Source organism: Macrobrachium nipponense, chromosome 26 (assembly GCF_015104395.2).
Source record: "Macrobrachium nipponense isolate FS-2020 chromosome 26, ASM1510439v2, whole genome shotgun sequence".
Lineage (NCBI taxonomy): Eukaryota > Metazoa > Arthropoda > Malacostraca > Decapoda > Palaemonidae > Macrobrachium > Macrobrachium nipponense.
Genome location: NC_087215.1, coordinates 34,813,326 through 34,840,980, shown reverse-complemented (window position 1 = coordinate 34,840,980; position 27,655 = coordinate 34,813,326). Strand labels below are relative to the sequence as shown.

Genomic DNA, 27,655 nt, shown 5'->3' with positions numbered 1-27,655 from the left:
CAGGTAAGTTGATTGTATGAAAATGATATTGTTATGATACAATAAAGTTTCATACATACTTACCTGGCAGATATATACGATTAATGGCCCACCCAGCCTCCCCGCAGGAGACAGGTGGAAGAGAGAAAATATGAATAGAAAACGGGAATGGTTCCTAATCCTGCACCCCAGCGGCAGGACGGTAGATCACCTGACCTACCTGCAGCGTGTGCCGCGAAATTTGAATTTCTGTCGGGGACGACGGAGTCTTAGCTATGTATATATCTGCCAGGTAAGTATGTATGAAACTTTATTGTATCATAACAATATCATTTTTAACCTCGGAAAAATGTGCTGGTACAATCTGTATGTACTATGTTAAGTAATTACAGCACATATATTAATGTACTTTCATAAGATGTGATCCCATTCACACTTTTAAAGATGATACCCCTCCAGAGTTTTACCTCACATGACATAGGTATTTCTCTCTCTCTCTCTCTCTCTCTCTCTCTCATAGGCAGCCCTCACACTAGTACATGATTTTAAATTGATTGAATTTTACCTTCACCCTCTGCAAACATTACATACGTACAGTGGACCCTCCGTATTCGTGTTCTCCTGATTCACGGACTCACACATTCGCGGATTTCTCTCGGGAACGTTTCCCCGCATTATTTGCGGAAAATTCGCACATTCATGGTATTTTTCTGTGAGAAATATCCACTAATTCCTGTTTTTTTTTTTTTTTATCAATTTCGTCATTAAATGCACTTTTTGTGATAAATCTATTAAAAAAACAATTTTAAGTGTGTTTTTCTTCAGTTTTAATTAACAAGTTAGGCAGTTTTTAGCCTTTTATAGGGGTTCCAAACATTTGCGAGTTCTAACTATTCAAGGGGGGGGGGGTTCTGGTACGCATCCCCTGCGAATACGGGGGGACCACTGTACATACATGTTTCTTTAATTTATTGAATTGTGTATCTTTGTTATAACAGACTTATGAAGTTTGCTTAGTGACGCAAAGAAAACTACTTTTACTCTGAGGGAAAAAGAAAATGGCATCCCAGGAATTAGGGGTAACGTTAGTATACGCATGAAAATGGATACATATATACATAGTAGTTACTACTTATAACTATTTTTACGCCAACCAGTTATTTCTTTTTTAACCCTCTTACGCCGAAGGGGTATAATAAAAATTGTCTCCCGTATGCCAAGGGGTTCTCGGAGTGAGCGCCGAAGCGGAAAAAATATTTTTTTCAAAAAATCACAGCGCACTTAGTTTTCGAGATTAAGAGTTCATTTTTGGCTCCTTTTTTTGTCATTGCCTGAAGTTTAGTATGCAACCATCAGAAATGAAAAAAATATCATTATCATATATAAATAATGCGATATATGATAGCGCAAAAATAAATTTTCATATATAGAATTGTACTCAAATCGCACTGTGAGAAAACGGTTAGAGCTAACAAGTTAATTTTTTTTGTATTGTACACTAAATTGCGATCATTTTGGTATATAACACATTATAAAACGATCAAAGCAACACAGAGAAAATATTATCACAAAATGATGCATGAATTCGTAACACTCGGACGTAAAAAAAATGTTTTTTTCAAAAATTCACCATAAATCTAAATATTGTTCTAGAGACTTCCAATTTGTTTCAAAATGAAGATAAATGATTGAATATTACTATACTGTAAGAGTTTTAGCTTACAATTGCAGTTTTCGACCATTTCAGACGAGTTAAAGTTGACCGAATGTCGAATTTTTTTTATATGCAAATATTTCGAATATGAGAAAAGCTACAACCTTCAATTATTTTTTGTTATATTCTACATGAAATTGCACACATTTTCATATATAAAACTCTATGAAACGCCTAATATAAAATGGAGCAAATATTATGAGAATACGACGTACGCATTTCGGAGATTTGCAGCGGAGAATCCACTCGCGGAGGGAAGGAAAGTTTTTTTTTTTTTAAATCACCATAAATCTAAATATTGTGCTAGAGACTTCGAATTTGTTTCAAAATAAATATAAATGACTGAATATTACTAGACTGTAAGAGTTTTAGCTTACAATTGCGTTTTTCGACTATTTCAGTAGTCAGAGTTGACCAAACGTGGTTTTTTTTCTATTTATTGTGATTTATATGCAAATATTTCGAAAGTGAGAAAAGCTACAACCTTCAATAATTTATTGTTGTATTCTACATGAAATTGCACACATTTTCATATATAAAACTTTATGTAACAGCTAATTTAAAATGGTGCAAACATCACGACAATCTCACTGAAAAATTTCTGATTTTTTTCAGAAGAGTTACCGCTCGGACGTAAGGAAATTTTTTTTTTTTTCATAAATTCACCATAAATCGAAATATTGTGCTAGAGACTTCCAATTTGTTGCAAAATGAAGGTAAATGATTGGATATTACTAGAATAGTATAAGAGTTTTAGCTTTCAATTGTGTTTTTCGACCACTTCGGTAGAGTCAAAGTTGACCGAAGGTTGAAATTTTGTCACTTATCGTTATTTATATGAAAATATTTTAAAACTGATAAAAGCTACAACCATGGGTTGTTTTTAGTTGTATTGTGCATGAAATTGCGCACATTTCCATATATAAAACTTTAATGTAACGGCTAATATAAAATGGTGCAAACATTATGACAATCGCACGAAAAAATTTATCGGAAGAGTTACAGCACGGTCGTAAGGAAAGTTTTTTTCTTAAATTCACCATAAATCGAAATATTGTGCTAGAGACTTCCAATTTGTTGCAAAATGAAGGTAAATTATTGAATATTTCTAGAATGTAAGAGTTTTAGCTTAAAATTGCGTTTTTCGACCATTTCGGTAGAGTCGAAGTTGACCGAGGGTTGAAATTTTGGCACTTATCGTTATTTATATGCAAATATTTCAAAACTGATAAAAGCTACAATCATGAGTAATTTTTTGTTGTATTCTACATGAAATTGCGCACATTTTCATATATAATACTCCATGTATCGGCTAATTTAAAATGGTGCAAAAATTATGTCAAAGTGACAAAATAATTTCCGAGATGTGTCACTTATACTTTTTAGTGCGATAAGAAAGAATTCGTGCTTGCGCGCCTGCGTAACGATTGTAAACAAAATAACGCCTTGATCCGTGAGCTCCCAGCATCCCCCAAGGCGCGTAATTCAAAAGTTTTCCGCGAATTTTTAAAAAAAACTTTTTTATGTCGACGTACGATACGTCCAATCGGCGTAAGAGGGTTAAGGGTAATGTATTAATCTAACTTTTAAATCAAATCACAGTAACTTTAATTTCATTTAAAAGTTAGCTTAAGACTTAGGGAGCATGATTATGGTCATATTTAGTGTTCAGACTCTAGAAACAGGCATTTATTAGCATTTTTAGAGACCGTGCCAAACTTACACGAAATTTCCTTATACCCAAGTGGGTCTGGAACTTAATCTTGCATAGGTTCAGGGTATTTCTATACTTTGAAAACCTGTAGTTTTCCCAAGGGACATATGTTTTAGAGTTGAAACAAGCTCTCTATGATACAAGACATTTTTCTAAATATCTGATTCTATGTTGGTTATGGACAGTGCTACTCAGAACACTATTTTTACTTTTGATTTTTTTTTTAATTTCAGAGTGTCGCAAACAGAGGGAAATTTCATGAGATCGTCGATGAAATGGAATGGGAGTTTGAGAAGATTTTTACTGCATTTTTTTTATTTACATCATATTACCAATGTACTAACGCAGGATTTCTTATACTGAAGAAAAAATATTTATATTGAAAATATTTGATGTTAAATCAGTGTGTATGATATGTCAGTTTGGATTAATGACATTATTTTGTCTGCCTCCGTAGAACATTGTTAATTTAGAAATAATTTGTGATGCTTAGAAGTGTAGTTGGAATTATGAAACATTTTGATTTTTAACTGATACTGTTTTGTGTCTGTGCCAGATTGATTCCTTTGTGATGTGAGGAATGAAGGTTTATTTTATAGGATTACATATTTGATTTGCAGTATCATTGAAAGCAGGCTGTAAATGAGCTACAATTATTTTGAACCTGCAAAAGACCTGTTGACAACCTTCTATTCTGTGAGGTGTAAAGTTTGTGATTACATAAATGAAAATTGTTGACTTTAGTGCTTCCTCTCATTCTAGCAATTTCATTAAATGAAGGTTTGGCAATATTTGGTTCATATTGAGAGCTTTTCTTGGATGAAAAGGACTTTGTTTCAAAGCTGTATATTCAGCATCCTTTGAGATGGAAGGTGAAAACTCAGGTTTGCCTTTAATCAAAGAAGAAAATTACAATTTTGAGGATGAACATACCAGATTCACAGTTGATGGATCCTTGTTTGTAGATTCTTCCATAGAAGTGAAAGCTGAGCCAGACTACATTGATTGTGGTGAAGTTGATGTAAAATATACATGCCAGCCTGTAGAGAGTGAAGAAGACCATTTCAGTTTTGATGTGGAAAGGGAAAAGATCTCTGTTGCAGAAGAAAATAGACATTTGGGTAGAAAAGAAATATTTTCAAAAAGAAGCAACAAAACAGGGAAGGAAATAACATGTGCTGAATGCCAAAGGACATTTTCACATATGTGTGACCTGAAATCCCATATGAGAAGTCATACAGGAGAGAAACCATTCACTTGCTCAGTATGTCACAAAAGTTTTTCTGCAGCAAGTGATCTCAAAAAACACATGAGATCTCATACAGGAGAGAAACCATATACTTGTTCTGTATGTCAAAGTAGTTATTCTCTGTCAAGTGTTCTTAAAAGACACATGAAAACTCATACAGGAGAGAAACCATATACTTGTTCTGTATGTCAAAGTAGTTATTCTCTGTCAAGTGTTCTCAAAAGACACATGAAAACTCATACAGGAGAGAAGCCATTCTCTTGTTCTGTATGTCAAAGAAGTTTTTCTGAATCAAGTGATCTCAAATCACACCTGAGAACTCATACAGGAGAGAAACCATATACTTGCTCTGTATGTCAAAGAAGTTTTTCTCATCAAAGTCATCTCAAACCACATATGAGAACTCATACAGGAGAGAAACCATATACTTGCTCTGTATGTCAAAAAAGTTTTTCTCATCAAAGTAATCTCAAAACTCACATGAGATCTCATTTAATCAAACAAGAAAATGACAATCTTGAGGATGAACATACCAAAATCACAGTCGATGGATCTTTATTTGTAGATCCTTCCATAGAAGTGAAGGGGGAGCCAGAATATATTGATTGTTGTGAAGTTGATGTAAAATATACATACCAGGATAGAAAGAGGGAAGAAGACCATCCAAGTTTTGACATGGAAAGCGGAAAGAAGAAACCATATTCTTGCTCTGTATGTCAAAGAAGCTTTTATCGTCAAAGTCATCTCAAAACACACGTGAGAACTCATACAGGAGAGAAACCATTTACTTGCTCTGTATGTCAAAATAGTTTTTCTCATCAAAGTTATCTCAAAATACACATGAGAACTCATACGGGAGAGAAACCGTATACTTGCTCAGTATGTCAAAGAAGTTTTTCTCGTCAAAGTAATCTCAAAACACACATGAGGTCTCATACAGGGGAGAAACTATATACTTGTGCGGTATGTCAAAGAAGTTTTTCTCATCAAAATGCTCTCAAAAAACACATAAGAACTCATACAGGAGAGAAACCATTCACTTGTTCTGTATGTCAAAGAAGTTTTTCTGAATCCAGTAATCTCAAAACACACATGAGAACTCATACAGGAGAAAAACCATATACCTGCTCTATATGCCAAAAAAGTTTTTATCAACATATTCATCTCAAAACGCACATGAGAAGTCATACAGGATAGAAACCAGTCACTTCATCTGTATGCCAAAGAAGTTTTCTGGTTCAAGTCATCTCAAAACAGACAAGAATTCATAATACGGAGACAGAAACTGTATATACTACTACAATATGTACTTGATCTTTGTCCAAGTACTAGTTTTTCTAATTTGGAAATTCTCAAAGCACACATTGGAAATCATTGTAGAGAGGGACATTCTCTAGTCCTAATGTAAAAAATGTTGGAGAATTTCAAATATTTTGAGATTACTCATGAAAATTCATAATATTTACAGTGCATTTAGATGCCAAAATTTTAGGTTTTTGGCTGGTGATATTTCAAATGGAGGAAAATTACTACATCAGATTCTCACTAGGATTGAGTATTGTACACACAACAGCCTGTGAAAATGGAAGCTGAAAAATCATTATTGCTGTTAATCAAAGAAGAAGAGAATTTGGAGATAGATCTTACTGAAAACAGATGATGGCTCTTTACTATCTGCAGATCCTTTCTTAGAGGTCAAGGCAGATCCAGAATATTTTGATTATAGTGGATTTGTATGAAATGGTAGTATAACCTTGATACAAATGTAAAATATATTTTTAGCTTTTTTGTTTTTTTACAATTGTACTCATTGAGCAGTGTTCAATATTAGATTAATAAATTTTTTGGTGTCTGCCTCACTATTCTGGTTCCCATGTACTTTTTGTATGATTTCCAAATCAGGAATTAGTTTTGTCATTGGGTGACATGAATTTTTCTTCCCATTGTTATTCAGCATTATGCACCTGCACATGTATATGTAGTTGTTTGAATATTTCCACGAAATTTCATGCATAATGGGAATAAAAAGATTGGCTTTATATGAGTAACATACCCAGTAATTACTTAGCTAAGAGTTTCTACTTGAAGACAACTTAAAATTTGAAAAATTTGAAAATTAGCAGTAGCAATAGTTTTTTGTTCATGTAGGTGACTATTCCCACCCACTTTCAGAGTAAGAGAGAAACAACCTCAGCCAAGAGCTCAATTTGTTTCTGTTGGTGTAAGACTACACAGTGTGTTAAGATTTACAGCTGAATTTGGATTGTTGCTGGATATTTTCACTTTTGGTGAAGGTATTTTAACACAGTAGCCTTTGGCATTGATTATTTAACCCTTTAACGTCGATTGGACATATTAAACGTCAACGAAAATTGTCTGTCGGGTGCAGAACCGACGTATGGTATGTCGACGAAAAAAGTTTTTTTTTAAAATTCACGGAAAAATAGTTATAGGCCTACTAGGCAAAAACTTTTGAATCACGCACCTTGAGGGATGCTGGGAGTTCACAGATCAAGCTGTTGTTTTGTTTGCAATCGTTACCCAGGCACGCAAGCGAGAATTTCTTTCTTCTCGCACTAAAATGCATCAGCTACACATCTCAGAAATTATTTCGTCACTTTGACATAAGTTTTGCACCATTTTATATTAGCCGTTACATAGAGTGTTATATAAGAAAATGTGTGCAATTTCATGTAGAATACTATAAAATCAACCCATGGTTGTAGCTTTTATCAGTTCTGAAATATTTTCATATAAATAACGATAAGTGCCAAAATTTCAATCTTCGGTCTCAACTTTGACTATCGAAATGGTCGAAAAACATAATTGTAAGCTAAAACTCTTATATTCTAGTAATATTTAATCATTCACCTTCATTTTACAATAAATTGGAAGTCTCTAGCACAATATTTCGATTTATGGTGAATTTATGAAAAAAAAATTTTTTCCTTACGTCCTCGCAGTAACTCTTCCGAAAAAAATCAGAAATTTTTTCGTTCGATTGTCGTAATGTTTGCACCATTCTATATTAGCTGTTACATAAAGTTTTATATATGAAAATGTGCGCAATTTTATGTAGAATACAACCAAAAACATCCCATGGTTGTAGCTTTTATCAGTTTTGAAATATTTTCATATAAATAACGATAAATAGAAAAAATTCTACCTTTGGTCAACTTTAACTCGACCGAAATGGTCGAAAACTGCAATTGTAAGCTACAACACGTACAGTCTAGTAATATTCAATCAATTACCTTCATTTTTGCAACAAATGGGAAGTCTCTAGCACAATGTTTCGATTTATGGTGAATTTTTGAAAACAGGTTTTTGTACGTCCGCGCGTAACGAATTCATGCATCATATTGTGATAATATTTTCTCTGCGTTGCTTTGATCGTTTTACAATTTGTTATATACCAAAATCTTCGCAATTTAGTGTACAATACAACGAAGAAAAAAAATAACTCATTAGCTTTAACCGTTTTGCTCACAGGGCGATTTTTATACAATTATATATGAAATTTTTTTCGCGCTGTCATATATTCCAATATTTATATATGATAATATATTTTTTTTTCCTTTCTGATGGTTGCATACTAAACTTCAGGCAATGACAAAAAAAGAGCCAAAAATGAACTCTTAATCTTGAAAATAAAGCGTGCTGTGATTTAAAAAAAAAACTTTTTCCGCTTCGGCGCTCACTCACAAACACCGCCGGCATACGGGAGACACTTTCGGAAATACCGGCTTGGCGTTTAAGGGTTAATCAGGATTTTAGGGCTTGTTTTTCATGAATTAGTTTTCTGAAAAGACATACTGATTTTGACTTTGTTAACTAGTTGACTATGTCACACACTAGTTCTAGTTTTTGGTATTGTAGCAAAAGCAGCAGTGCTCGATTAACAAAAGCTTGCTGTGACTCTCATACCTTGTTGTACGTCTTGTAGGGGATGGTATGTTCTATGGAATAGCGGGGATTGTAAGGGGTGGGATGAAAAAGCTTGGAAGACTCTAGCTTCTCACCTTGCTAAGCAGCATCCTGTTGTCCCTTCTGATAAAGTACTTTCTCTCATTTCCAACCCTCCTCCTAACCCACCAGTGATGTGATTGTGGAGGAGGTGGCTGTTTGTCCCACCAACTCTCCCAAGCAAAAGTCAACTCCGTACTTCCCCAAACCTGGCAGGAGGCATAATGGAGACCCAAGGGAGGTCCATGGGGTCTGCCCACGGGCAGTTGCCCCCTCAGTTGCACCTGTTGCGTCTCAGGTGGCAACAAAAGACAGCCATTGGAGAGGCATCTTGGAGGTTTGTCATCAGCTTTCATTAAGCTCTGGTGACTTGAGTCCTAGTAAAGGACGTCAGTAGTGTTTTTCGAATGAGTTACGCCCTTTGAAAAGGTGTTCTTCATTTTGGAATCAGTCTCTGCCATTACTTAGCAAAAGGCAGAAAGAACCTTCATGCAGCCCCAAGCCCTCATGTAGTACTTGGGCAGTCTCAAACGCGTTCCACAGCTGGAACACCTTTCGACAGTGCCCAGATATTCTTGTAAGCATGCTGCTTCTCAGGAGTGCCCTTGTACTTCTTCAGGATGTCTTGTGGACAGTGAGCGCCCCTTTATTGACGAGCACCCATTTATTGACGAGCCCTCATTAGTGCCTGAGAGTCCAAGAGTGGGAGAGTGCCCAGATTTGGTCAAGCACCCTAAAGTGCTTGAGGCCCCAGTTATTTCAGAGCACCTAGCAACAGTATTTCTGGTGATAGAAGTTCACTCTCGACGTGGTTCAGAAGTCACGTAAAGCCGTCGGTCCTGTTGCTGAACAACCACTGGTTCCATGCAACGTAAAAACACCATACAAACAAACAAACAACTATATACAGTAGTGCCTCAGGTTACGAAATTAATCCGTTCCAAAGCGGCCTTCGTAACCTAGTTTTTTTGTATCCAGAACTACGTTTTACATGTAAATTGCCTAATTCGTTCCAAGCCCTACAAATTCACCACAGTAAATTTTATAATAAAGCTAAATTGACCAATAAACAATGAAATACAACAATTTGGACCATTCAATACCTAGCATAACCGTTACTGTACCTGTAAATAAAGTGTATTAGTGTTCAGAGTACAAGAAATACTGTACGTACGTATGTAGTAAAATGTGAAACCTTACCTTTCAAGTGAGGCGATGTCCGAAGGTTGTTCTTGATTATCTCCATCTTCGTCTCCATAGAAAGCATCCCCTTCTTTCTGTGAACTTCAGCAACATTCTTAGGACCCATGGCTGATAACATAAGTAATTAAGTTCACACACAACACGATAAAGTGACTTACAGTACAACGAAAGTGAAGTCACTAATGTATTTATGTAAACGAACGAAATCTACATGAACGAACGAATTCCACGTGTGTACAGTAACGAAATGGCCGAGGAACTCCCTTACATAGATGCATGATGGGATAAATGCTGACCAATAAGAGAGCAGCATCTTAAGGTGGTAACTAGCATCAGGAACCAATGGGAGAGCGGGAGGATGGTGGCGAGTCTGCAGAGGTGGTGGCGCGCGAGTTTTAAAATTGTTCTCGGTGGCCCAGGAGAATCTCGGACTTTACAGCACACCCTTTCGCGACCTGAATTATTTTTGTACACAGAAGCAAAAAATCTTCGTCTTTGCCTTCGTAACCTGGATTTTTCGTACGTAGGGACTTTCGTTTGTAGGGGTATAATTGTATTTATAATAATGAGGATTTAAATATAGGTGGTTTTCTTGCTGTATCCAATTACAGTATACTGCATGTATAGTTACTGTATTACAAAAACATATACATTGCCATTGTGTGCCATGTGCATTTGATATTGTTTACTTTCTCAAAATTGCGGCTGATTGACTACTATCGATATCTTCATTACTATTAGCTGCTAGAAGAGATGTAATTTGGAGGTATTTTTTTTTTAAATTAACCAAGTTGTGTTAAAAACTTGCACATTACTTGATTGAATAAGCATTATGTGTGATTTCATCTGTTCCGAACATCACTTTTGCCTGCTCTGTTATTCGTTTTATTCAGCCTCTGTTATAACCTGCAGCTTCAATTTACTCTTATTCTTTCTTCAGATCTCCATTGAGTGAAGAGTTAGTAAAAATGTATATTATTTTTACTTTATGAAATCACCATTGAGAGTCAGCAGTTTAACAACTTGACAATTTTAACGCAACTCTTAATAAACGCTCGATATTTACAGTAAATGGCATCGGCTATCAGCTGTTTCTTGATTTGGTTGTTTATGTTGCTACAGGTTTATGCTTCATCCTTAATTCTGTAAACCCGGATTTTATGGGGGGAAGATGGCGCATCATCTTAAGTATTATGTCTGGAGAGAAAACGTTAATTTTGCCTCCAAAACATTTTGCAGTTTGCTCATTGTTCTTTTCCTCAAACACTGCTGGAACTTGCTGCTCAAATTTGGTGTTGTACTTTCTTAACACCTGCATTGCATGAAGGATGAATGAAATTTTATTTATTTTCATTCATGGAATTACACTGAAAAGAAGCAAGCTTTTAACAAGACAACTGTAACATAACTCTTGATAAACGCGTGTTATTTACAGTAACTGACCACGGCAACCAGATGTTTCTCCGTTCAGTTGTTTATGTTGTTGCTTTCTGTTGTTTATTCAAGTATTAAGCATGCAGTAGCAAGTGGTTGTTGATGTAAGAAATTATTTAAACCTGCACATGAAGCATCTCCTTGTGCAGTCTACCAAAAAAGCATCCCTCACTATACATGATATTATGTGCATTAAGCCACTTAATGTCCTTTAATATCTAATTCGCTGCAGCTCGGAATTAATGTATTTCATATATTTAACCAAAGGGGGAATTTTTAGCAGATAAGAAATTCGTCGGAACCAAGAATTCAGGACGTACAGTGAAGCGCTTTACTAACAAGGCTATCACGAGAGGTATAAGTTAATGCCACCTCTCACCTACAAATCGCTGTCGCTCTCAGGTATTCACTGTTTTTAGAGTTGGCATCAACCCACCTCGACAGCATATGGTTTACTACCAAACATCAATAAGAGAACGTGGATGTAGTGCATGACCTAACAATGACAGAATTGAAACCCGTGGAAGAAGTCAGTATAACACGTGAAAAATCAACTTGAGAAGATGAAATCAAATAAAGCACCAGGCCTGACGGTATGAAAAGTGCTTTTCAAACTTCTTACAAAGCATCAGCCTCAAAAGAGATTTGGCGTCTGTATATATAACATAATGAAAGGCAGAAAAACACAGAACAGCTGGTTTAAGTAGAAAAACAATACTTACACCCAAGAAACAACGCCCCACAGGCAAAGATCTTAGGCTGACTGCATTAACTAATGTCATAGAATTTTCTTGAGGATCATGAAAACCAAAATAGGAAGGCATACATGTATTAGAAATACTGGGAAAACGCACGAACAGCAGGAATTGATCATTTGTATATATTAGAACGGTGGTTCTAAGATATACAAAGAGGAAATGATCATTTGTATATCTTAGTAGTTCTCAACCTTTTCACTACTGAGGACCCCTTTAATCTTAATGGGTTTTCCCTCTCCTCCCCCTCCCCCCCTCAGGATATTGAAAGGTTTGTCAGTTTAACACGACTTATTAAACAAAAAGCGAAACCGTGTTGTTATATTTATATCCAAAGAAAGATGCATTTAATTGATTAATTAGGAAAAATAAGAAAACCAAAATATGGAAATAAGAGAAGAAATAAAGAACAGGAAAAAAATTATTTCTTATTGGCCCCTTTAATGAGGTGGCTGAGGTTAGTTGGTTAACACCAAGTTTTCGATTTCAGGTTTATGACAGTTGGCTTTGGGCGCTGATTATGGTTCTACATTTAGCCTATTTCTATATTTGGAGGTAATCCAGGGTGGCCACGGGCCTAAAGTCATATATATATATATATATATATATATATATATATATATATATATATATATATATGTGTGTGTGTGTGTGTGTGTATAATTTTGACTTCAGGCTGGCATCCACCTTGTATTACCTCTGCAGACCCCAGGTTGAGAACCACTGTACTTTGAATGTTAATAGTATACAAGAAACGTACAGAAGAAAAGACCCGTTCTTTGTGGCAATCAGTAGACTGAAAAAGCATTTGACTCGGCTAACAGAAAAAAGCTCATAGAAGTCATATAGGCTTCATGCAAGGGCTAGTAGCAAAGATATATACAAATGACATAGGTCTATGCATCAACAATATAGTAGAGAGTTAAATGTAACATATGGAATAAGACGGGTGCAATGGCTCAACTACATCCTTTCTGCGAATATGGCCTAGGTATAAACAAAGACCAAAGTAACATTAATATTCATAGATTGGACGATGTGGGAAATATGCAGCACAGAGGGAATAAAAATAGCTAGGCAGATGAGATACCTGGGGATAACGATCAGCAACACGAAAGACAAAAGCTTCAGAGAAGAGACTAAAAGGGCCCAAATTAAGAAAAGCAGAAAAAATGCAAATATGGCTAATGCAGTCATCAGTAAACTCTGTAGCAGGGTGAAAATAGGAAAACTGTGTTGGAAAGGATTAGCGATGCCATCCTTCATGTATGCCAAGGAAGTCTTGAAACTCAACAAGAAAAGCATAAATGAACTACAAAAAAAGTATACAACCAAGTTACACAGCAAGTTGTGCTTGAATATATGAAATAGGGACCTCTTCTTGCCACGCAAGAGATATGAAGAATAAACTATTCTATCTGGTGTGAGGACGAGAGAGAGACAGGTATATGGGTACTGATGCTTTATTGCTGTTTTAGATTTAGCTGCCCTTGTGCCAGCACGGGCTCTTGTTCATAGAGCAGCCCGTAAATGCTTTATTGCCCAAGAGCGGGGTCTACATTAATTGGTATACAGACGGACATGTAGTATACCTGAGTCGGGCAACAGAGGTACGCGCGCAGAGATCGACGACTTGTGTTTCTATACATACACATACATAAGAATAACTGCAGACGTAGTCTGTGTACACACATGATATTTACATTGGCGGAAAGGCCAGAGAATTCTACATCGAATGACAGATTGGAAATGGACAAGTTGCGAAATAAATATAAAATATCGTAAGGTCGAATTGTCCTCACACCGAAAATACATTTAAGAGTGGTGGAAATAGGCTCGTATACGAGATGACTACAGATCAGTATGAAATAAGAAAACCCCTGGATAATACAAGTAAAAGAATATATGAAATATTTAAACGTAAACTAAAGCAAAATTGAACCACTCAAAGGTAAGCAGTTAAAAGAAATGATAAATACCCGGGACGGAAAAGCATGGTAGTATAGAGGAATGAATAACAAGAGAACAATGAGAATCTACAGAAAATATAAAGAAAACATAGAAGATATCTGGTATGACAACACTGAAAAAACAGTTCTGATCAGACTATGCACATACGGATTAAATGATAGATATATTAAGTGCGGCATCCATATCAGGGAAATAAAGAGGAATTGATAGCTAATATACTATTATTGCAGATCTCTTATTGCAGATCTGCTGAGGGGGAAAGTTGAGAACAGGAAAGAATATCTAAAAGAATTGTGGTATTGCAGAGAGAAGAAACTTAACAAACACAAACAAAGGAGGAATAAAACAAGCAAGGGAGGAGCCGTTTCAGAGACGTTTCCACCAACTGCTACCACTACTATTACTACAGAAGAAAAGGCTCGGAAGACTGGTCAAAGGTGACAACTCAATTAATTTTGACCCGAAGTCTTGACCAAATGATCGATTGGAGGGTCAGCCGATGCAATCAATGATTGAAGTTGAATTCGTGAGTTAAAAATTGGGTTAAATTTGAAATTTCGAATTAAATACGTTTGAATTTAGAGAGGCATCTTTGGTCTGGTCTCAAGGCGGCCAAGTAAATTAATCTGTACCTACCTACCTAGTAGCTTATTTCCGTTGTTTTCGTTATCTCCGATATTTGTAAGACGTTTGAGGTTAAATCCAGGATTCAGGTCGAATTTGCAGTTATGGTAGATCTCAATAAGTACTAAGTATTCCGCAGCATACTTAGGCTATAGGTATAGCCTAGAAATACCCTAAACAGTTAGGCTGTTTACCTTTAAACTCTACTAGGGGGGAACACCGCAGTGGATCCATCGTCATCGCGTGGATCAGCCTTATTCATTTGATATTTAATTGGTGAAACCAGAGTACAGTTATATCTTTAAGCATACCATTCAAAAGATTGAAGTTTCGTCAACATAGGGTAAAAACCGCAGGGTACAGAGTGGACCATGTATGATCAGCGTGAACAATCCCATAAAAAGTACGTTTATAATGCGTTCCTGACATCGGGATGGCATCAGTCGACTTCTTGTTGGTGAGAAAACTGAGCTAAAGACCTTACTCTCCTTTCGAAGTAAGTATTTTTCTCCAAAGTTAGAAAAATTAAGGCCAAATTTTAAGATTTAAGAGGTAGTGAGGGTGTCCACGGCAGTGGAAATTCTCACAAAACGCGTTCCAACATTTTTATTAACACTCGAAATATTTAGAAGATTGACGCCATCTCGATGTTTTCCGGAGTCGCTTGTGTCAATAAAAACTAACCATTTCCTGTGATAAATCCGCACACCACTTGTAACCCAAGACGCTGGGGACTTTCATCACAACAATCGGAAAAGTCCCTACCGCTTGGTTTGTTAGTAAACAACGTTTTGGTAGAAGACGACGACGGGGGGGGGAAGGCGTTGCACTTCGATTAATTTTTTAAATAAAATAGTTTAAACATCAATATTTACAATTATTATGATGATTTGGGTAGTCCACGGGAGGCCAAACCCTCATCGGTGGACGGGTCTTATTCACTCGATATTTAATTGGTGAAACATGAATACAATTGCAACTCTAAGCATACCATTTAAAAGACTGAAGTTTCGTCAACATATTGTGATATATGAAAGCCCCATACGAACTAAAATAAGCATGTGAGCTCTTCGTAAAATATGTTTTCAAGGCAGTTTTGAAATCCAATATGGCGGCTACGTTTTTCATGGACGGTTCTCATCAGTGACGGCACCATCTTCCCCAGCCATTCCCTAGCACTCATTTGAACAATGTTAGCGTATGTATGTAACGTTTATTGATCTTACTCAAGATTGCAGTTGTAATCAGCACAATAAACAACATTTGTTGCCTATATTAGTGAAAGTATGAAACTTGTTATCCCGGGTTATGGTTGGAACTGAATTCATTCTTACCTTGTAATCGGCGGTTTTTATCCTTACTGCCATCACAACTGAAACTCCACAGTGCTTATTTGATTGTTATTATACACATTTGGTCTCAGTTCACTCCACATTGCACTTTAAACCCGTTGCTGTTTCTGGTTTCTAAGCGCGCGCGCCATAAACACAATTACAACAGCAGACGACGACAGACGACGAAACTGCAAAGTTTTATTCCCTAAACTGTTACTTACTCGTTATTTAGTTTAAATTTACATTGTTATTTAAAAATTTTGATTAATTCATGTATATTATCCCTTTTAGCAACCAAATTACCCCGAAAAATTACAAGATATTTCTAACGTAGATAAAATCAAATGTTTCTAACGTTTTCGTACACTGGCTTGCCGAAAAAACCATAGAGGAACGAATACGGAAAAGTGCATAGAGGAACGACTACGTTTTTTTTTTTTTTTGCTTTTTTGTTTTTGCTAGCACTTTTCATTGATTTCAGTCTTTATTAGTATTTTGAATTTCTTAAATAATCGTATGCCAGAAATAAATGTAACCTTTAATGTGCATGCTTAATGTTTGCATGCTAAGAATGGCAAAATTGTTGCCACATTAGTGGAGGCTTCACACATACGCCGTTTCATTATTATAAACTTTCATGAATTCTAGTTGTCATAGTAATGCAATAATGATAAAATTGCTTTAATATTTATGTATATATACTTCCAATACATAGCCTAATTTCACCAATTTCAACGTTTTGTGTGTAGTCTTATACCCAGTTTGGAGGGTCAACACATACCGAATGGCAACAGAGAGAGAGAGAAAGGAAGGCGGAGGAACGAAGAAGAAAAGGGATGGCGGTGGAGGGGGGGGTGGGGAGAGGGTAGGTGGAGCTTTATACGCGTGTTCGTATCCATTTCTGCATAATGGAGTTTTTGTCTCTTGGTACAAGGACAAGTGTCGTTATTCTTTACGATTAGTGATTCACGATACCCTTATAAATTATGGCACTGGGTGTAATGCACTATAGCAAAATCTTGTTCTGATACGAGTGTTCGTTACAGAAATAGGTATTGCCCAAAAATGTGCTTGCACTGTCTCTGAAACCCATAGTAGGTATGCTGCTTAGTTGTCAATCAAGTTTTTATAACAAGTATTTTTTACAAGCTAGCTATTGAATAAATTTGTATTTTTTCTCAGTCAAAACATATGCCCCTCAATGCTAACTTTCCTCTTTTAACGACTTTCTGGTCATTGCAAATTCGGCCCCATAATTTCTTATGGTGCGAAAACAGACAGAGGCCCATGGACCGAAAACGATTGCGTCACACTACGGCGATAATCCAGCAGTAAAACATCTTCATATATCCGAAAAAGTAAATAATAAAGATATATATGCGCATTACGATTATAACAATTACTGTATAGCTGATAACAATCTGCACGAATAACTGGTAAACTGTTCTGCAATGACAGTTGAGTATAGCAATTATTTACAATAGGTACGAAAGTCAAGATGTCGTGACGTCATAATACAGAACTTGAAAGAACGTTCTTAATTCAGAAAAATAATTACTTAAATTTGAGTCAGAGGCGAGTACTTTTTCAATAACGAATATTTTCAAATTAATCATCATAAATATGTAAAAATATTGATGTTTTACTACTTATTTAAAAATTAGCCAAGAGAACGCTTCTCGTCATCTTCTACCCAACAGCTGTTTACGCCTGGCTTGTTGTTGATGAGAAATCGTGTTTCGATTGTTGTGATAAAAGTGCTCCAGCGTCTGTGGGTACAAGTCGGTGTGCGGATTTATCACAGGAAATGGTTAGTTTATTGACACAAGCTACTCCGTAAACATCGGGACGATGGCGTCAATCTTCGAACATTTTTAGTTGTAAGTAAAAATTTCTAAAGCGTTTTGGTGAGATTTCCACTCCGCCGTGGGGGCGCCATTTTCAGTACCCTCTGTTTAAACTCTGTTTAAATCTTAAATTTGGCATAATTTCTAACTTTGGGGAAAATACTTACTTCGAAAGGAGAGTAGAGGTCTTTAAGCTCCGTTTCTCACCAACAACGTCGCGACTGATGCCCATCTCGGGTGTCAGGACGCGTTTATAATGTACTTTTTCGGAGGGTGGCTTGCACTGATGGTAGCTGGCCTGCGTGGCCTGCTTTGATGTTTTACCCTATAGCCTAGAAATACCCTAAAACAGTTAGGCTGTTTTACCTTTAAACTCTACTAGGGGAAACATCCGCAGTGATCCATCGTCATCGCGTGGATCAGCCTTATTCACTTGATATTTAATTGGTGAAACCAGAGTACAGTTACCTATATCTTTCAGCATACCATTCAAAAGATTGAAGTTTCGTCAAACATAGGGTAAAAAACCGCAGGGTACAGAGTGGACCATGTATGATCAGCGTGAACAATCCCATAAAAAGTACGTTATAATGCGTCCTGACATCGGAGATGGGCATCAGTCGCGACTTCTTGTTGGTGAGAAACTGAGCTAAAGACCTCTACTCTCCTTCGAAGTAAGTATTTTCTCCAAAGTTAGAAATTAAGGCCAAATTTTAAGATTAAACAGAGGGTAGTGAAAAGGGTGTCCACGGCAGTGGAAAATCTCACCAAAACGCGTCAACATTTTTAATTACAAACTCGAAAATATTTAGAAGATTGACGCCATCTCGATGTTTACGGAGTCGCTTGTGTCAATAAACTAACCATTTCCTGTGATAAATCCGCACACCACTTGTACCCACAGACGCTGGGCACTTTCATCACAACAATCGGGAAACGGTCCCTCACCGGCTTGTTTGTTAGTAAACAACTGTTTTTGGTAGAAGACGACGACGAAGCGTGCACTTCGATAATTTTTTAAATAAATAGTTAAACATCAATATTGTACATATTTATGATGATTAGGGTAGATCACCACGGCAGGCCAACCCTCATCACGGTGGACGGGTCTTATTCACTCGATATTTAATTGGTGAAACAAGAATACAATTGCAACTCTAAGCATACCAATTTAAAAGACTGAAGTTTCGTCAACATAATGTGTATATATGAAAGCCCCACACGAACTAAAATAAGCATGTGAGCTCTTCGTAAAACTATGTTTCAAGGCAGTTTGAAATCCAATATGGCGGCTATCGTTTTTCATGTTAGGTTCTGATCAGAGATGGCCACCATCTTTCCCAGCCTTCCCAGCACTCATTTGAACAATGTTAGCGTATATATGTAACATTTATTGATCTTACTCAAGATTGCAGTTTGTAATCAGCCACAAAATAAAAAAAACAACATTTTGTTTTTGCCTATATTAGTGAAAGTATGAAACTTGTTATTCCTGGGGTTATGGTTTGAACTTAATTCATTCTTACCTTTGTAATCGGTGGTTTTTTATCCTTACTGCCATCACAACTGAAACTCCACAGTGCTTATTTGATTGTTATTATACACACTTTTGGTCTCAGTTCACTCCACATTGCACTTTAACCCGTTGCTGTTTCTGGTTTTCTAAGCGCGCGCGCCATAAACACAGTTATGAACAGCAGACGACGAAACTGCAAAGTTTTATTCCCTAAACTGTTTACTTTACTCGTTATTTAGTTTAAATTTACTTTGTTATTTAAAAATTTTGATTTAATTCATGTATATTATCCCTTTTTTGCAAAACCAAATTACCCCGAAAAAATTACAGATATTTCTAAAGTAGATAAAATCAAATGTTTCTAACGTTTCGTACATCTGGCTGCCGAAAACCATAGAGGAACGAATACGAAAAAGTGCCTATTGAGGAACGACTAGGAAAACGTGAATTAATTTACTTTTTTTTTTTTTTTTGCTTTTTGTTTTTGCTAGCACTTTTCATTGATTTCAGTCTTTATTAGTATTTTGAATTTCTTTAATAATCGTATGCCAGAAATAAATGTAACCTTTAATGTTTGCATGCTTTTGAATGTTTTTGCATGCTAAGAATGGCAAAATCATCGTTGCCACATTAGTGGAGGCTTCACACATACGCCATTCCATATTATAAACTGTTTCCATGAATTCTAGTTGTCATAGTAATGCAATAATGATAAAATTGCTTTAATATAGTGTATATATACTTCCAATACATAGCCTAATTTCACCAATTTCAACGTTTTGTGTGTAGTCTTACACCCAGTTTGGAGGGTCAACACATACCGAATGGCAACAGAGAGAGAGAGAGAGAGAGAGAGAGAGAGAGGAGAGAGAGAGAGAGAGAGAGAAAGGAAGGCGGAGGAAACGAAGAAGAAAAGGGATAGCGGTGGAGGGGGGGTTGTGGGTTGGGGAGAGGGTAGGTGGAGCTTTTATACGCGTGTTCGTATCCATTTCTGCATAATGGAGTTTTTGTCTCTTGATACAAGGACAAGTGTCGTTATTCTTTACGATTAGTGATTCACGATACCCTTATAAATTACGGCACTGGGTGTAATGCACTATAGCAAAAATCTCGTTCTGTTACGAGTGTTCGTTACAAAAAACGTGCTTGCAACTGTCTCTGAAACCCATAGTAGACATGCTGCTTAAGTTTGTCAATCAAGTTTAGAACCAAGTATTTTTTACAAGTAGCATTGAATAAAATTGTTTTTTCTCAGTCAAAAACATATGCCCTCAATGCTAACTTTCCTCTATTAACGACTTTTCTGGTCATTGCAAATTCGGCCCCATAATTTATTATGGTGCGAAAACAGACAGAGGCCCATGGACCGAAAACGATTGCGTCACACTACGGCGATAATCCAGCAGTAAAAAAACATCTTCATATATCCAAAAAGTAAATAATAAAGATATATATGCGCATTACGATTATAACATTACATGTATAGCTGATAACAATCTGCATGAATAACTGGTAAACTGTTCTGCAATGACAGTTGAGTATAGCAATTATTTACAATAGGTACGAAAGTCAAGATGTCGTGACGTCATAATACAGAACTTAAAAGAACGTTCTAATTCAGAAAAATAATTACTTAAATTTGAGTCAGAGTCGAGTTACTTTTTTCAATAACAAATATTTTCAAATTAATCATCATAAATATGTAAAATATTGATGTTTTACTACTTATTTAAAAATTAGCTAAGAGCACGCTTCTCGTCATCTTCTACCAAAACAGCTGTTTACTCCTGGCTTGTTTGTTGGTGAGAAATCGTGTTTCGATTGTTGTGATGAAAGTGCTCCAGCGTCTGTGGGCACAAGTGGTGTGCGGATTTATCACAGGAAATGGTTAGTTTATTGACACAAGCTACTCCGTAAACATCGAGATGGCGTCAATCTTTTAAATACCTCGAGTTGTAAGTAAAAATGTTGAACGCGTTTTGGTGAGATTTGCACTACGTTTGAGACCGTTTTCAGTACCCTCTGTTTAAATCTTAAAATTTGGCCTTAATTTCTAACTTTGGAGAAAATACTACTTCGAAAGGAGAGTAGAGGTCTTTAGCTCCGTTTCTCACCAACAACAAGTCGCGACTGATGCCCATCTCGGGTGTCAGGACGCGTTATAATGTACTTTTTCGGAGGGTGGCAAGCGTTGAATGTAGGTGGCCTGGTTGGCCTGCCGTGGTGATCTACCCTAATTTGAAAATATTCGTTATTGAAAAAGTAACTCGATTCTGACTCAAATTTTAGTAATTATTTTTTGGAATTAGAACGTTCTTTTAAGTCTTGTATTATGACATCTTGACTTTCGTACCTATTGTAAATAATTGCTTTACTCAACTTTCTTGCAGAACAGTTTACCAGTTATTCATGCAGATTATCAGCTCTTCATGTAATTGTTATAATCGTAATGCGATATGGTTATCTTATTTACTTTGGATATATGAAGATGTTTTACGGCCGGATTATTGCCGTAGTGTGACGCAATCGTTTTCGGTCCCTGGGCCTCTGTTTTCGCACCATAAGAAATTATGGGGCCGAATTTGCAATGACCAGAAAGTCGTTAAAAGAGGAAAGTTAGCATTGAGGGGCATATGTTTTGATTGAGAAAAATACAAATTTATTCAATAGCTAGCTTGTAAAAAATACTTGATTACAAAAAACTTGATTGACAACTAAGCAGCATACCTACTATGGGTTTCAGAGACAGTGCAAGCACGTTTTGGGCAATACCTATTTCTGTAACGAACACTCGTATCAGAACGAGATTTTGCTATAGTGCATTACACCTAGTGCCGTAATTTATAAGGTAAGACACGTGCCAAATTTTCAGGAAGATACAGTTGATATTTAAAAAGATATTTAAGAAAACCTATGCATCGCAGGGCTTGAAATGGTCAATACATAGTTTATACAAAGTTAATCATATGGGTACTCAACAGTGATCAATGTTGGATGAAGACAGTGCTGATGTAACTGTGCGGTGTACAGTAGGATACATGTACTACTTACTTGTAAAAAATAGAGTACTGCATGTCAAACACCAAATGTATTAGTGTCATGCCAAAACACTGTATGTACTGTATAGTAATATTTTAAAGTTTGTTAGTACGTATGTACATACGTATTAAGACTACGTAAATCAAATGGATACTGTACTCACCAGTGATTAGTGTTGACTGAAGATACTAATGTTGATGAATTAGCTGTGCAGTCAAATGAAATGAAGATATTACTGCACATCTCCTCTGGTGGCACTCCTTTCCTTTCTTCAAGAGGTGCTTCAAGGGTTTCGAGAGGGGTTGAAGGGGCGTTCTTCACCGCTGAGAAATAACTGGTGATAGGCAGCTGCTGCATCTGGTTTCTTCATGCTGCTGAGGTTTACATAGGGCACCAATAATTCATCAAGGCCATTATTGAACTTTAAGGCACGTTTTGTGCAAGGATCCCATGCCAGAATAGTCTCCTTTGCCTCCCTGAATGACCTGATAGATAAAACTGCTCAAAAAGTCCAAGGTAAGGCCCTCATCCTCCTCCTCCTCCTTGTCCCCTGAACCTGCTGAGCCTTCGTCCTCAATGACAGAGTTAGTCATCTCTTCTAAATCTTGGTCCATCATGGATTCAGAGTGAGCATCGATTAGGGTTCCAATTTCATCCACGGTGATGTCATCGAATCCTTCCACCAAGGATCTTTGCCTATTTGACCATATTGTTAATGGCAGAATGCTGAATTTCTTGAGGAGAAAAGCCTTTATAACACAATCTCTGGCCACAACTTCTTCCAGCAGGAATTTAGGGTTTCTTTCTTCATATCTCTCAATGATTGGCTGATGACAGTCAAACAGGTGGCGATCGTGAATTTGCGCCAGTACGCTTTTCAGCGTAAATTCACTGTTGTCATCCATTGTCTTTACTACTAGGTGGTCGAGGGAGTTCCAGGTGTACAGTGCCTTAAAGGCATGGATCATGCCTTGGTCCATGGCCTTCAGAAGAGAGGTGGTGTTCACAGGGAAGAACTCAATCTGGACTCCCTCATAATAGATATTAACAGGGTGGTCACCAGCGTTGTCCATAACCAACAAGACCTTGAACTCCAAACACAAGTTGTTGAGGTAATCCTTAACTTGAGGGATGAAGCTCTGATGGAACCAGCAATCTGTAAGGACTTTGGTGATCCAGACCTTGAAGTTATGCATAAAAAACACTGGCAGCGTGTGCATAGTCTTGTTCTTGAGGGCCTTTGGTTTTGCGAACTTGTAAATTACTCCTGGTTTTAACGTGAAGGCTGCCGCATTCCCATACACTTGAAGCCAGAGGCTCTGGTTTCGTCCTTCATGATGTAGGTACGTGAAGGCATCCTTTTCCAGAGAGGCCAGTCTCGTCCATATTGAACACCTGAAATACAGTAAAGGACTAAAATTGATAAAGGACACAAAGCTAGATATTATATGGAGAGGAAACCTGATTTGGATGTCCTTCAGGTAGGATATCGGTTACTTCCCTTCAAGTTCCCGTCACCCCTCATCAACAATCCAGTCCACTTCCCTATGTAGTTCCTGGCTTGCCAAAGGATATCACCTTTAAGGGGAGGTGAAGGTGATGCTGAAGAAAGATGTAGAAGTAGTTACAGACCAGTCTCTGGGGTTCTGCGGCCATCTCTTGTAGAGAAAGTGCCGGGTGGATGGAGGCTGGTTATAGACCTCTCTCCTATGAACCAATTCTTTCGCCAGACTTGCTTTCAGTCGATCTTAAGCATACGTATTTTCAAATATCCATCCACCAATCCTTCCACACGTAGCTCTGCTTTGTCCTTGGAGAGAGTCCTTGGAGAGACGGTGTTTCAGTTCAGGGCACTCTGTTTAGGGCTCTCAACTGCTCCCCAGGTGTTCGCTTGTGTTCACTCTTGTGTTGACTTGGGGACCCATTCGCACTGGATATGTCTTCTGTGGTATCTCGACAATTGGCTAGTTCTAGCAGGCTCTCATTCACAGTTGCTCCAGGACAGAGATCGATGTGTCTAATTTTGTCGTAGCCTGGGAGTTGCGTTCAATTTCAAGAGGTCCAGGCTCATACCCAAGCAGAGAATAAAGTATCCAGACATGCTGACAGATATGGCAGCAGTGAGTACCCCTCAGACTCGAACATCAGCAAGTTCAGAGAGGCAATAGCAACCAGCATGGCAGTGACAAGTCATTCTTAGTCACCTGTTGTCCTTGGAGAAGCTTGTCCCTCAAGGGGGCGGCTGCACCTTCGTTCCCTTCAATGGAGAATGAAAGAGTTCTGGTCTCAGGCAAAGGACTTCCCATTCCTCAGAGGAAGTGAGACAGGACTTTGCCTGGTGGCTAGGTGACAGGAACCTCATAATAGAAGTGTCATTACACATAACCCCCTCCTGAGATGCTTTTGTCTTTGGGTGCATCAACCAAGGGATGTGGTGCACACCTGGAATAGTTGCTGATCTTAGGTGTGTGGAACCAGAATGACAGACCTCCACATCAATGGACCTTTAGGAGTTTCAGGATGGATTGATGGAGCAGTCTGCGGTGTTGATGAGCAACAATACCATGGTAGTGGTGTACGTCAACAAAGGGGGGACTGATGTCCCTTCAGCTCCATAGGTTGTGGGCAGTACAGGTGCATGAATGGGTAGTAACACACTCAGTGGAGCTGTCAGCCAGGTACTTTCTGGGGAAACAGAATGTAGTGGCTGGCAAGCTGAGTCGCCACGGTCAGGTGATAGAGACAGAGTGATCAATGCATTCGGACATTATAAAGAGATTGTTTGATCTTTGTTTGATCTTTGGGGCCTTCCGGTGATAGACCTCTTTGCAACCCAGCACAACAGGGAGCTGCTGGTGATCTGCTCTACTGCACTGGACTAATGGGTAGCAGTAGAAAATGCCTTCCAACACTCATGGGAGAATGTTGAGGTTTGCGCTTTCCCCCATTCTACCTGATTTGACTGGTGATGACCCCGAATCTCAGAATGATCTTGGTGGTTCCAAGTGACCACATGACAATTGGTATCAGGACCTGCTAACTCCGCTTTCTAAGGTGCCGAGAGAGATCCCCCCCCCCCCCCCCCCCCCCCCCCCCCCCCCCCCCCCCCCCCCCCCCCCCCCCCCCCCCCCCCCCCCCCCCCCCCCAGCACATCCTCCTATGCCAGCTTCACATAGAGAGGTATAATTAGGCTGTGGCGTCACTAGCACTCCATAGCTGCAGACTATTCAACATCTCTTGCAAGTGAGAGGCTTTTTCCACTGCACAGCAACAGAGATGTCCTAAATCCTGTCCAGCTGTGTACCAGGGAATGGGGCATTTTCTGTGGTTGGTGTCGTCGACCAAGTATCTCCTGTCGGAACTGCTCTTCAGCAGGTAGCAGACTTTCCCGTCTTTCTTCACCACATGAAGCTTTTCTCCATCTCGGCTGTTAATGGCTACAGGTCTACCCTGAGCCAAGTCCTTACCTGAAAGGCATCGATCTCTCTTCCTCATGGGAGATCTCAGTGCTGCTGAGAAGTTTCAAACAGTCTTGCCCTTCCAGAGACCTCAGGCTGCTGAGTGGGATGTAACTTGTTTTACAGAGACTAACTTGTGAGCCCTACTAGCCTTTACGAGAGTTGTCAGACAGGTCTTACCCTCAAGACTGTTCTTGCTTGCCCTGGCATCAGCGAAGAGAATTGGCAACTTCATGGACTTTCCTTCAATACAAAGCATCCGAGGGGATGGGGATCTGTCACACTTGAGTTTCCTGGAATTCATAGCAAAGACTCGGAATCCATTGGTCCCTGACACCAGATTCTAGTCTCTCTCTCTCTCTCTCTCTCTCTCTCTCTTCTCTCTCTCTCTCTCTCTCTCTCTTTTTTTTTTTTTATCCCCTCCCCGGAGGACTTTGTTGGTACTAATCAGGATGATGCTACAACATCCAATTAGGGTTCTGTGATACTATTTTAACCCTTAAACGCCGATTGGATGTATTATACATCGACATAAATTGTCTGTTGGGTGCCGATTGGATGTATGGTACGTTGATACAAAAAAGTTTTTTTAAGAATTCGCGGAAAAATACTTATAGGCTTACCAAGCGAAAACTTTTGAATCGCGCCTTGGGGGATACTGGGAGCTCACGGATCAAGGCGTTCGTTTTGTTTACAATCGCAAATTTCTTTCTTCTTGCACTAAAAAACATCAGCGACATATCTCAGAAATTATTTCGTCACTGACATAATTTTTGCACCATTTTATATTAGCCGTTACATGGAGTATTGTAGCAATTTCATGTAGAATACATCTAAAAACAACTCATGGTTGTAGCTTTCATCAGTATTGAAATATTTTTATATAAATAATGATAAGTACCAAAATTTCAACCTTCGGTCAACTTTGCCTCTACCGAAATGGCGTCGAAAAAACGCAATTGTAAGCTAAAACCTCTTATATTCTAGTAATATTCAATCATTTACCTTTATTTTGCAACAAATTGGAAGTCTCTAGCACAATATTTCGATTATGTGAATTTATGAAAAACTTTTTCCTTACATCAGCGCCGTAACTCTTCCGAAAAAATCATACATTTTTTCGTCCGATTGTCGTAATGTTTGCACCATTTTAAATTAGCCGTTACATAAAGTTTTATATATGAAAATGTGTGCAATTTCATGTAGAATACAACTAAAAACAATCCATGGTTGTAGCTTTTATCAGTTTTGAAATATTTTCAAATGAATAACGATAAGTCCCAAAATATCAACCTTCAGTCAACTTTGACTCGACTGAAATGCTGAAAATAAAAAATGCAATTGTAAGCTAAAACTCTTACATTCTAGTAATATTCAATCATTCACCTTTATTTGCAACAAATTGGAAGTCTCTAGCATAATATTCGATTTGTGGTGAATTTATGAAAAAAAGCATTTTCCTTACCTCCGCGCGGTAACTCTTCCGAAAAAAAATCAGAAATTTTTCGTCCGATTGTCGTAATATTTGCACCATTTTAAATTAGCCATTACATAAAGTTTTATATATGAAAATGTGAGCAATTTTATTTAGAAGAATAAAAAAAACACAAAAATAATTGAAGGTTGTATAGGTTTTCTCATTTCTGAAATAAAATTTGCATATAAATCACGATAAATAAAAAAAAAAAACACGTTCGGTCAACATTGACTCTACCGAAATGGTCAAAAAAAGCAATTGTAAGCTAAACCTCTTACAGTCTAGTAATATTTAGTCATTTATCTTCATTTTGAAACAAATTCGAAGTCTCTAGCACAATATTTAGATTTATGGTGGATTTATGAAAAAAAAACT

At 37.6% G+C, this 27,655-nt stretch overlaps 3 protein-coding genes across 3 annotated transcripts in view; 2 read left to right on the top strand and 1 right to left on the bottom strand.

Annotated features, from left to right (window-relative positions):
* The first annotated feature begins 4,272 nt into the window (after window positions 1-4,272).
* On the top strand, window positions 4,273-5,853 carry LOC135199630 (zinc finger protein 658B-like). The gene has a single exon (XM_064227789.1). It carries the CDS (start codon window positions 4,273-4,275, stop codon window positions 5,851-5,853), a length of 1,581 nt encoding a protein of 526 aa, XP_064083859.1.
* An 8,440-nt stretch (window positions 5,854-14,293) lies between these two features.
* Window positions 14,294-27,655, top strand: part of LOC135200178 (zinc finger protein 84-like) — a 39,924-nt gene continuing 26,562 nt past the window's right edge. Inside the window, exon 1 of the mRNA XM_064228541.1 lies at window positions 14,294-14,511. The gene's annotated coding sequence lies outside the window, so the exon portion shown is untranslated. The remainder of the gene's footprint in view (window positions 14,512-27,655) is intronic.
* Window positions 22,759-26,107, bottom strand: LOC135199629 (jerky protein homolog-like). The gene is made up of 2 exons (XM_064227788.1): window positions 25,938-26,107; window positions 22,759-23,740 (listed from the first exon to the last, which is right to left on the bottom strand). The coding sequence occupies exons 1-2, from the start codon at window positions 26,105-26,107 to the stop codon at window positions 22,759-22,761; spliced, it is 1,152 nt and encodes a 383-aa protein (XP_064083858.1).